Genomic DNA, 12,646 nt, shown 5'->3' with positions numbered 1-12,646 from the left:
CCTGACATGGCGGAAGACACTAAATCCTTGGGTGCCCTCGTCTCCCCAAAAGCACTAACAGGATGGGCGCAACAGGCAATTATCTTCCTTGGCAATGCCAACTGCGCGCTCTCGACAGAGAGACACAGGCCCTTACTTATAAAAGTGGATTCCAAATTGGGGGAATTGGCGATGCCAGAGGTGGGTCCAGTGGCTGAAGGCAGATGCTTCGGAGAGCCTTTTATCAAAGAACTCAGCAAATTAGTCAAAACCTTCACTTCCCTGGATAGGGTGCATACGTCCATCAAGAACATTTTCACCCCTCAGGTTTTTGCCTTGGCCAATCGAGGAAGGGGGCGCTTGACTGGCCGTCCGCCTCCGAACGCCTCCAGAGGACGAGGACAGTGGCAGGATGCGTCTGCTTTGGGACCTTCTACCCGATGATACCCTAGGCAACGGGTATCCAGGGGCATTGGCAGAGGCAATAACACCTTTAATACCTGCCAAGCTGAGTGCACTTCCCACTATTGGATGTCCTTTTGGGGGCAGATTGGCACAATTTTCACATATCTGGGAGAACCTTAGCTCAGATGCCTGAGTTCTGCAGACAGTGAAGGGGTTTCATATAGAGTTTTACGGTTTCCCAGTCCAGACAAGGAAACTCTGACCTCTAGTGTTCGCCACAACCCAAATGGATCTGACAGACGTCGAAATGTCCAACTATTGGAGAAAAGGGCTATTGCTCCAGTCTTTCCCCCATCCCGCAGGGTTCGTCAGCAACCTCTTTCTGGTGGAAAACAGAGACGGGTCATCGCCCAGTTATCAATTTAAAAGAATTCAACCAATGCGTGGTATCCGACACTTCAAAATGGAGGGCATCCATCTCCTGTGGGAACTCCTGCAGGTGAACGACTAGCTGGTGCATCTCGACCTAAAGGATTCTTATATGACCAGGCCAATTTTTACCCCTCATCGTCGCTTCCTCCAGTTTCAATAGAGAAGGTAGATATTCAAATCCTCTTCTCTGCCGTTCGGCCTTTCCTCCACTCCTTGGTGATTCACCAAGCTCTTAAGACCTGTGGTAGAATTCCTCAGGTCCCAGAGTATCAGGCTCATCATCTACCTAGACGACCTTCTCCTTATGTACTAATGCCCACATCAACTTTCCACACATCTCAATTTCTCCATTCATCTCCTGAAATCTCTAGGGTTTGTCATCAACAAGATGAAATCAGCTCTGACCCCTGTCTAGTCCCTCCAGTTTCTGGGTTTCCTAGTGAATCCAGTCAAGGTAACCCTCAGCCTTCCTTCCTGCAAACTATCCAAAATACGTCACAAACTCAGGCGGACGTTTTTCAAGGGAACTATCTCCCTTTGCCATCTGGCTCGCAATGTGGGTCTCCTATCATCCTGCATCCAGGCTACCTTTCCGGGCTCCCTCCACTATCGAGCCCTGCAACGGCTCAAGATCTCCCACCTTCAGATGGGCCTCACGTACTCACAAGCAATTCCCCTTTCTGACGAAGCCAATGAGGAAATCCAATGGTGTATTGGAGACAAGGAACGGCTGTACCATCTTCAGCTCTCAGCTGGATTTGGTAATAGAATCTGAAGCCAGTGCATCGGGTTGGGGAGCTTGGTGTGGGGAGTTTACCACAGGCGGTGCGTGGTCTTCCGAAGAACGTTCCCTCTGTATCAACCGCCTAGAACTTTTGACGGGTTCTTGCGCAGTACGCTGTTGGACGAGAGACAAGCCGCAGTGCTGCATCCTTCAGAAAATGGACAAAGTGGCAGCATTCCGCTATATCAGCCACCTGGGAGGCACCCACTCAAAGGCTCTTTCCGACCTAGCGAAATCCTTCTGGGAGTATTGCCTCGACAATCAAATCTTGGTAGTGGCAGAACATCTACTGGGAGCCTCCAATCAGGTGGCGGATTGGCAATCGCGTAAATGGCACAACGCAATTCTCTGGAAACTCCACAAGGAGATTTTCAGAGCAATCAAAGACAGGTGGGGTCCTCTATCCATAGGCCTATCTGCCTCCAGATTGGACCATCAACCTGACAGGTACTGCAGCTGGGGGCCAGACCCTGGTGCGATCTGGATGGATGTGTTCCGCCATGATTGGTCCTGGGAACATGGATATGCGTTACTTCCCTTTGCCATGATGAGGACGTCAACCCACCTCCTGAGGCAAAAAGAAGACCTAGTGCTGATCGCGAAGTCTCAAGCTTCGTTTCCAGTTCTGATGGAACTTTCTTAGGATTCTCCAGTCTGTCTACCCCTTCCCCTAGATCGCCTGCTCGATCCTTCGGGGAAAACCCATCCCCTGATACAGAAGGGTTGTCTCAATCTTATGACTTGGAGGATTACTGGGAACAATGGAACATCCCGGGAATTTCGCAGGAGGCTGCCTCTCTCCTGGCCAAGGCCTGGTATGAAGGCACTAACAGAAGATATAACTCTGCATGGAACCGCTGGCTGGGTTCATGCCTTCAACAATGCTTGGATCCCATTGGGACAGTTGCCCATATAATTAATTAGCGTCCCTAGCACCTGAAGGGAAGGCATATAGGCTGGTTAATACATTCTGCTCAGCCATTTCTGCGTGCTACCACCAGATTGATGGGCTCCTCGCGGGACAACATCCTATAGTGTGCAAGCTGTTGAGAGGCGTTACCTCGTTACTCCTCCCTCTGGGATGTCACTAAGGTTCTCGCTCTGTTCTGGGCTAGGCCTTCTGGTAAATACCTTTCCAGGAAACAAATGTCGGCTAAACTGGCAACCCTCTTAGGTCTTATATCCTGTCGCAGAGTTTTGGATGTTAGGGCACTGGATTTATCAGGTAGAGTATTTACTCCCGAAGGTGTGATTTTTCATATCCCCAGGCGTACAAAATCCAATTCTCTGACAATTTCATACCCGAAATTCTCACAGGCTCCAAGACTGTGCGTGGTCAGAGCAATAAAGGCTTACGAAGCCATGATAAGTGATCTCAGACCACATGGAGAAGATAAACTTCTCACAGCCCTGAGAAAACCCCATAATGCAGCCCCCCCCCCTTACAATCGCCAAATGTGTTAAATGGACCATGAGTGAAGCAGGAATAGACATTTCTATTTTTGGGACCCATTCAGTGAGAGGTACTATGGCATCTAAGGCTTTCACCTTGGGGGCTCGTTTGGAGGATATTTTTAACGCAGCCGACTGGTCTTCAGAGTCCACGCTCAAGACATTCTATTTTAAACCTATCCAAATCGTAGCCTCGCTAGTGGTCGATAAGCTTTAAACTAGCCTAATCCTCGCCTCCGGTCCTGACATAGAATGAAAAATGTCCTAGCTATCTTAATGGAAAGTTACAATTCTATTAAGGACACGGAGGCAAGGATTAGCCCACCCTATGGAACAGGGATCCCACCCTATGTATCAGGTGGGTATTCTCAATTGGCTTTTACATCCTGTACAGAAAGGGCTAATGATGAAACTTTAAAGTCTTTTAAATTCATGCACGTTTTTCTCCAGATATTGTTACGGTCCTGGAGCCTTGACAAGGCTCGGTTGCAATGTTTAGTCATATATTTTTTCCATTAGAGATAGCTTGTTTATAAACAATGATATATTGTTTTAGGAACGGATATCTCAAAACAAGAGTGAAGAAGTCCATACTGTTGGAGGTCGTATGAAGAAAGAGGAGAAGACAATGGCTCGGGCTCTTCAGGAACTTGACGACCCCTGATTGGATATTGCTTGTTGAATCTTCTTTGTTGCTGTTTTTCCCAATGTCTCGTGGGAAATGAAGTGATTAAATGCTTGGCTAACGCTGCTGTTAAACTAAAGTGAAGAAAGAAAAAGCCTAATCCTTGCCTCCATGTCCTTAATAGAAATGAAACTTTCCGTTACTATAGGTAGGACATTTTTAATTACACCACATATTATATCATTGATGACATTTTCTATGCCATCTTTCATATTCTCACTGCAGCATTTGCAATAAAATTATTGATGAGACAACTGTGCATGGCAAAGGCACGAGTTATAGTTACCTTAGGGGGTGTGTTCGTTACTTGAAAGAACTCTAACTCTAACTGCTGAATTTCTATAGTTTTGTACAAGTAAATTCAGAACCTAACTATAACGTCCTTGTAACCTTTAGTTTTTTCAGTGAATATATATTTTTGTTTGTTTTAAAAAAAAAACATTTTATGCTGATGTGCTTCTCTGGAATTTGCCTTTTTTTTAAAAAAACATTTAAAAACAGTTATAGGAAAGAACGACCAAAGCTAGGAATTCTGAAAATTAGTGTTCTATTGTAAGGAAATGCTTCCTTTGCATGGTTACCCCCTGACTTTTTGCCTTTGCTGATGCTATGTTTTGAATTGAAAGTGTGCTGAGGCCTGCTAACCAGGCCCCAGCACCAGTGTTCCTTCCCTAACCTGTACTTTTGATTCCACAATTGGCACACCCTGGCACCCAGATAAGTCCCTTGTAACTGGTACCTCTGGTACCAAGGGCCCTGATGCCAGGGAAGGTCCCTAAGGGCTGCAGCATGTATTATGCCACCCTAGAGACCCCTCACCCAGCACAGACACACTGCTTACCAGCTTGTGTGTGCTAGTGAGAACAAAATGAGTAAGTCGACATGGCACTCCCCTCAGGGTGCCATGCCAGCCTCTCACTGCCTATGCAGTATAGGTAAAGACACCCCTCTAGCAGGCCTTACAGCCCTAAGGCAGGGTGCACTATACCATAGGTGAGGGTACCAGTGCATGAGCACTGCGCCCCTACAGTGTCTAAGCAAAACCTTAGACATTGTAAGTGCAGGGTAGCCATAAGAGTAGATGGTCTGGGAGTCTGTTTTACACGAACTCCACAGCACCATAATGGCTACACTGAAAACTGGGAAGTTTGGTATCAAACTTCTCAGCACAATAAATGCACACTGATGCCAGTGTACATTTTATTGTAAAATACACCACAGAGGGCACCTTAGAGGTGCCCCCTGAAACTTAACCGACTATCTGTGTAGGCTGACTGGTCCCAGCAGCCTGCCACACTAGAGACATGTTGCTGGCCCCATGGGGAGAGTGCCTTTGTCACTCTGAGGCCAGTAACAAAGCCTGCACTGGGTGGAGATGCTAACACCTCCCCCAGGCAGGAGCTGTAACACCTGGCGGTGAGCCTCAAAGGCTCACCCCTTTGTCACAGCACCGCAGGACACTCCAGCTAGTGGAGTTGCCCGCCCCCTCCGGCCCCCGGCCCCCACTTTTGGCGGCAAGGCCGGAGAAAATAAAGAGAATAACAAGGAGGAGTCACTGGCCAGTCAGGACAGCCCCTAAGGTGTCCTGAGCTGAGGTGACTCTGACTTTTAGAAATCCTCCATCTTGTAGAAGGAGGTTTCCCCCAATATGGATAGGAATGTGACCCCCTCCCCTTGGGAGGAGGCACAAAGAGGGTGTACACACCCTCAGGGCTAGTAGCCATTGGCTACTAACCCCCCAGACCTAAACACGCCCTTAAATTTAGTATTTAAGGGCTCCCCTGAACCTAAGAATTTAGATTCCTGCAACTTACCAAAGAAGAAGACTGCTGAGCTGAAAACCCCTGCAGAAGAAGAAAGAAGACACCAACTGCTTTGGCTCCAGTCCTACCGGCCTGTCTCCTGCCTTCTAAAGAAACCTGCTCCAGCGACGCTTTCTCAAGGACCAGCGACCTCTGAATCCTCAGAGGACTGCCCTGCTTCAAGAGGAACAAGAAACTCCCAAGGACAGCGGACCTGCTCCAAAAAGACTGCAACTTTAAATCTGCTCCTCTGTAACAAAGACCCCTGCAATCCCCGCAAGAAGCGTGAGACTTGCAACACTGCACCCGGCGACCCCGACTCGACTGGTGGGGAACCAACACCTCAGGGAGGACCCTCCGGCGACTCCGAGTCCGTGAGTAATCAAAGTTGTCCCCCCTGAGCCCCCACAGCGACGCCTGCAGAGGGAATCCCGAGGCTCCCCCTTACCGCGACTGCCTGAACTCCATTTCCCGACGGCTGGAAAAGACCCTGCACCCGCAGCCCCGAGCACCTAAAGGAACGGAACTCCTGTGCAGGAGTGACCCCCAGGAAGCCCTCTCCCTTGCCCAGGTGGTGGCTACCCCGAGGAGCCCCCCCTTGCCTGCCTGCCTGCAACGCTGAAGAGATCCCTTGATCTCATTGATTTCCATTGAAAACCCGACGCTTGTTTCTACACTGCACCCGGCCGCCCCAGTGCCGCTGAGGGTGTACTTTTTGTGTGGACTTGTGTCCCCCCCCGGTGCCCTACAAAACCCCCCTGGTCTGCCCTCCAAAGACGCGGGTACTTACCTGCTGGCAGACCGGAACCGGGGCACCCCCTTCTCTCCATTGAAGCCTATGCGTTTTGGGCACCTCCTTGACCTCTGCACCTGACCGGCCCTGAGCTGCTGGTGTGGTAACTTTGGGGTTGCTCTGAACCCCCAACGGTGGGCTACCTTGGACCCAAACCTGAGACTTGTAAGTGATTTACCTACCTGACAAAACTAACAAAAACTTACCTCCCCCAGGAACTGTGAAAATTGCACTGTGTCCACTTTTAAAACAGCTTATTGTGTTTTATGTGAAAAGTATACATGCTAATTTAATGATTCAAAGTTCCTAAAGTACTTACCTGCAATACCTTTCAAATGAGATATTACATGTAGAATTTGAACCTGTGGTTCTTAAAATAAACTAAGAAAAGATATTTTTCTATAACAAAACCTATTGGCTGGATTTGTCTCTGAGTGTGTGTTCCTCATTTATTGCCTGTGTGTATGTACAACAAATGCTTAACACTACTCCTTGGATAAGCCTACTGCTCGACAACACTACCACAAAATAGAGCATTAGTATTATCTCTTTTTGCCACTATCTTACCTCTAAGGGGAACCCTTGGACTCTGTGCATACTATTCCTTACTTTGAAATAGTGCATACAGAGCCAACTTCCTACAACCTGTATGCAGTGTTTGTACTTCCTCCAAAGGATAACATTAGCACATCTGGAAATTGCACTGTGGACTTTTTAGAACTCTAAAAATTCATAACTCGAAAAGTACTCACCTGACTCCGGTAATCTCAGTATCTAAATTTATATAAAAGTATGTGTTATTTTTAGAATATTTGTGTCACATTTCTTTATTGAGTATGTCTCACTTACTGTATGAGTGTGTGCCATACATGCTTAGCATTACCCCCTCTGATATGCCTAACTGCTCGACCACACTACCCAAAAAGCGAGCATTTGGGATGTCATTTGTGCCTCTGTGCTACCTCTGGGGATTGGTTAAACAGTGTGCCTCATTTTGGTCCACTATATAAGGAGCCAGCTTCCTACAAGATTCTTGCCAATTTTTTGTATCTTAGAAATTCAAAGATATGCAGGAAGGTGAGCAAGCCTTCTGAAAAGATGTTCAGGTTGTTCAACGTGAGTGTTTATGTAATCCACAATGACATTTTAGACCCTAACTGTTAAATGAAAAGGTGCACCCACAACCAGTTTACATAACCAATTATTTTGTTTGAAAAGGGAGCCTAATGAAATCTCTCATTATGGAACTGAGTAAACCATACAAAACAGTATTTACAACATTCAATTTTGAGAGAAGCAGGCACCAACAAAGCTTCTGAATATTGCTTTACTTGTTTCAGGTTAGCGTTAGTCCTGCCAACAGCCACTTGCTATGGTCATGAAACACAGCTCAGAACTTCTGGGGTGGTATCAGCTAAAGAACAAATTCAGTAACCGAAAATTAGAAACAAAGGTATAAAGTAAGTAAGGGTAAAACACAACAATGCTATATCTGCTTCAATCCCTTTTTAGCCTATCAATGAATCAAGAAAACTGCATTTACGGGGCTTTATAGGCAATGAAAACCAGATCCTTTTTGTATGAAAATCTAGGGCTGAAACTGCATCTAAAAATGAGGTTTAAGAATAGACTATGTGAGTGGTGCAAGCGAGAAAGCTGCCAAAAGTAAAAACTGATATATATTTAATAAAATGATTAAGAGTTGTTTAGGAGTCAGTGAGAAAAATGCCCATATAACATTTCTGACAGTAAATCTTTGATTGTTGCCATAAAATAGCAAGTATAGCTAAATGGTGGACTAAAAACGTTTTACTTTCCGTGTATCAGTTTGACAGATTCAGTTGTTTAGTAACGTGCTGGCTTGAATTTGTATTATATAAATGTTATTTATTAATATTGTATTACTTTGTTTAAAATATCTATAAACAAAATAGAATTCTGCTTGCATTGGATTATGAACACAGAAATCATGATTTATGTTGCTCAATACATCTGTATTTTCAACGTTGTTTTCCTCCTTTTTTTACTTCATGCAAGAGTTGTTCCTTTTCAATAATAAATATATTACAATATTATATAATATGCTTGGACTGGCAAATAGCAGTTTTTACCATATTTAAAAGGAAAGTTCCAATGCTAAAATGTTTCTACCTCACTGGAAGGTACTCACTATCATGACCTGAGCACAACCTTCCCACGTCTTACCTTCAATGTCATTTCTTTTTATTATTCTTACTAAGTCTGCTTTTTTGTGGGGTTCATCTGTGCCATGTTTTGCTGGGTGAAGACTTCTGCTGTACCTTTCAAACCTGAGGCACTGTTTCTGTGGCACTTTGTGCTGCAACGTTTGACACTTGAATCAACCGAGTGTGCACTTTCAGCATGCATAGGCTTCTGGGCAAGTAGACAGCAACCTCTGCATTCCAGATGACATCTGTTTGAATCCTTGTATTTTTTTTTTTAAAGAGCAACTTATTCCTCATATCATTTGGTATGTATGCATGAATGATATGAACATAATTTCATATATGAAAATCACATACAGAAAAGTAAACCCCTTACTTGTGCCTGTGGAAAAACAGAATGCACAACAGACACAAGTGCATACCCTACGTGCTGATATATAAGTGCATACTAGTGCTGCTGGACGTGTCATCAGTGAAAAGGAACAGCGCGTTTACTTGGACAGCAAGTTTTAAATACACTGTTGAAGTCAGGACCAGGCACATATCGGAGCAGGCAGGTTTTACATACAAAAAAAAAGAAAAATCCAGAAACTGATGAAAGTAGGAAAAATGAATATGTGCTGTGATCCCTTGCCATGAGTACCCTGTAGAGCAGAAAAATATTTTTTACATAGAACTATACTCAAGATACATGCAAAACAATGACCAATTATTATAGTTCAACATGCCGATTCAACAAGATAATTAAAAAAAATAGAGCCCCCAGAATATAAATTCCTAATCTTGGCAAAATTACTACATAATCGCTCATGCAAGGTTTTAGAAGCATTCTAGCAGCAAAAATAGCAGTCTCACCTGTTCAAGAGCTGGCGCATGAAGTTGTCAGGGGTCACCTCCTTGGAATAAATCACCTTCAGCTCACTCTGGGTTTGCTCCATTACGATGCCACCAGGATGAGCTCTGCTTCTCTCTGCAGAGACACCCCTCATGTATGCTTTCTCTGCCTCAAGGGCTTTTCGAAGGTCCTCTGCCTTCTCCATCAGCATGGAGATGTTCAGGCTCTCCACCTCTAACTTCTTGTTGGCAGTTCTGCCATCCCTTCTTGATGGAGAGGCAACACCACTCCGCTTTTCTTCCTTTACCTTGAAGGCTTCAGGCCTCCGATTCAAAGCGGGCAATTTGCTTTTTTTCAGGCCGAACCAACTGGCAATGCCACTTGAGTTCTTCTGTTTCACCTCTACCACCGGAGCCCGGTCCTGCTCTTTTAGGCGAAGCATGTTCTCCTCTATGCCCTTCATCACCTTTTCCTCGATGGCAGAGTGCAGTGTGGAGCTCAGTGGAAGCTTTTCTGTGGTTCTAGTTCCAGGCGGAGTCCTAGGCATGTAGTCTGCACATGTTACACTCCTCCGACCCATGCTTAACTGCTGAGCTCTTTGTTTCTCCTCCTGACCTTGAAGGAGTAGAGGCACTGCAGGAGGGGAGCAAGACTTGGTCTCCTCATTAATGGGTCCTCTAGGTGCAGAGGTTTTCAGAGGGGATTTTGCTGGCATCTTGGTGGGGCTCCCATGAGGGCTTCTCACATTTTTGCTGCTATTCCCAGTGGCTGGGAGCCTACCATGGGCCCGAGAAGCCTGTGGGGACCCAGGTGGAGCCCGGTGTCTGGAGGACTGATCACTTTTTGGGGAGCAGTTGGCTGCCTCAGCTTTGGAACCCACTGAGTTGGAGTGGTAGCACTTAACCCTTGACTCTCCATTCACACACACATCTGCCTGCCTCAAGCTCTTGGAGCCAGAACCCCGCTTTAGGTAAACACGTGGCTCAGATACGCAGTCTGGAGAGCTCTCACTCATTTCACATGGCCTTGCTAACAAAGCTCGGTTTCTCTGGTTGTTTGCCGTCACCTGGCTCTCCCTCTCTGCACCTGGCTCCTCCTTCCCCTCAGGTTGTGTGAACACTGCTGGCTGCAGGCTTTCTGCACTCTTCAGCTTGCCCAGAGCCGTCAGGCGTACCTGGAAAGGAAGGTGACCAGCAGGCGTCTCCAAATGTTTCTTTCCACTTTCAGGCTTCAAAACGGGAAAGGAGCACTTGCTGCCAGGGAACCCTGATGGCAAAGACGAGGAGCCTCTTTCTGAGGGCTCTAGTTCAGACTTGGACTCTACGCTGTTAGGGAAAAGGTCTGTTCCGTTGCTGTGGGCAGGCTCTGAACCTTGTGTGCTCCTCTCTGATGTCCCTTGAGGGCTTGCTGGGAGGGAGAAGGAATTAGGATGTGGAGGTTCCAACACCTCAGATTCTCTGACTGGCCGGATGAGGTGATGTGTGAGGTGAGAAGAGCAAGTCTGTAAGCTGCTGGCAGAATCACGATTTGTTATCTCCAAAATATTTTCATAGTTAGGTGCTTTTTGTGCATGTTGGGCAAATAGCTCAGATGGATTGACTGGAGGACTACGAACAGACACAAGGGAGCAATGGACTGGGACGGCACTATTGGCCGAAGAAATGCCAGTGATGGTGGCAGGATCACCATCAAGCGGTAGCTGGCCCCTCCCACCACACCGGGAAATCTCTTCTCCCCGAAATGACCTCCTGGATGGCACTGGTGAGTGGTAGACCTCATAGTTGTTCCTACAGGGAATTTTGGAGCTGCGAGTGAGTTGGGGGCTAAGTCGCAAATGGCTGGGATTCTGTGTCCTATCAGATGCACTTGGCATCTTCAGGAACTTGAGAATCTTTGTCGGGGAATGCATGGGGACAGGCCTTGGTTCCCCATGGCAAGGAGAAGTGACAATGTCAGAGGTCACCTTGTTGTTGCTTCCCAGCTCAGTGGCAGGGTAGAGACTTTTGCAAGGCAGGTCACCCAGTTGCTGTGAGTTGTCAAGACACCCACTGGGTATGTAAGTGCTAATGAAGGTCTGTTTCTGACTTTGTGCCTCCAAGAGAGCATGCGCCTGTTGATTTAATGCAAGGTTACAGTTGGTCGAAGGAATCTCTGTTACTTTATCTGCCTCCTGCCACATTGAAGTAGAGCTGCTCAGCTCTGCCTCAGTCTGTGTAGGTTCTAACATGCCATGGCAGGTCCCCTCTGGTTCTTGGGCGTGCTTGGATTGTCCTGCTTTGGAGATTTCCCGCAGCACCTCCCTTTCTAAGGCTCTGCTGAGTGTGCCTGCAAGTGGAAGTCCTCCCTTGGAATCCCATGTCTCACAGTCTCTCTGTCCGGTGATGGCCATGCCTCTATCTTCAGTCACAGTGCCACAAATGCCATTTTCAATCATGACTGAGAGGTAGGAGTCAGCACCTTGCCGAAAGTCACTCTCCTGCTTAGTGATGATGCTCAGCAGAGACAATGGTGAATCCTTTTCTGGTGCTGTCACATCCCCCTGCTCCCCACTGTCATCAGATGAGGAAGAGGAGCTGGGTCCTGACGATTCATGACAACAGTGAGAAGGCAGAAGTACCATTTCAGATGGCTCAATGTCCCCACAATCAGCCTTCTCTGGCCCCATAATGCTGCTGCCTTCCACTGTGAGGTTTTCCTGCGTGGGTCCCCGCCCTGCTGTCTTCCACCGCAGCAGATCTTCCAGGCCATTCTGAGCTACGAGAAGGCGGGACGCCCAGGCGTCAGGGCCACAGGTGATGGACGGTACCACTCCATCCGCAAGGGTTGAGCCCCGGGAGGCGGTGGAAAGCTCCCAGCGTCGCTCTGCTTTCCACTGCAGGGAAAAGTCTGTGTGCCCAGCCAGGGGCAGGTGTGATGAAGGACATGTTAAGAGGGGATCCGCTTCCTCCAGCTTGCGCAACACCTCGAGGATCTGAGCCTTCTTCTTCAGGAATGGAGATAGTGCATCCAATGAGGAAGAGGCAGGGCTACCACCGCGAGGCCTCTCACGGCTCCCCTGGAGGAAAGATAGAAGGCAGAGATAAGAGTGACACATAGCAGAAGGCCAATCATGTGAAAATAATACAAAAGGGGGGTGAAACGGCATAAGCTAGTACGATAAAGCTTCTGAAAAAGTCGAGGAGAAACCTCTACCAAGGCCAACAGGGTTGGTGGCTAGGAAGAGGTTACAGAGCGCATGAACCCTATCAATATTGAAGCATGGAGTGGAGACTGAGAATAAGATTCACATGAAT

The 12,646-nt window shown here is 47.1% G+C and overlaps 1 protein-coding gene across 3 annotated transcripts in view; it reads right to left on the bottom strand.

The window, feature by feature from the left end:
* NCKAP5L (NCK associated protein 5 like) overlaps nt 1–12,646 on the bottom strand; it is a 120,369-nt gene that overhangs the window by 51,287 nt on the left and 56,436 nt on the right. For all 3 annotated transcript variants that reach the window (XM_069230510.1, XM_069230512.1, XM_069230511.1), the window contains one exon: nt 9,374–12,408. In XM_069230510.1, coding sequence (XP_069086611.1) covers nt 9,374–12,408 — 3,035 coding nt within the window. The remainder of the gene's footprint in view (nt 1–9,373; nt 12,409–12,646) is intronic.

This window comes from Pleurodeles waltl, chromosome 4_2 (genome assembly GCF_031143425.1).
Source record: "Pleurodeles waltl isolate 20211129_DDA chromosome 4_2, aPleWal1.hap1.20221129, whole genome shotgun sequence".
NCBI classification, from domain to species: domain Eukaryota; kingdom Metazoa; phylum Chordata; class Amphibia; order Caudata; family Salamandridae; genus Pleurodeles; species Pleurodeles waltl.
This window is presented reverse-complemented; position numbering and strand designations above follow the sequence as displayed.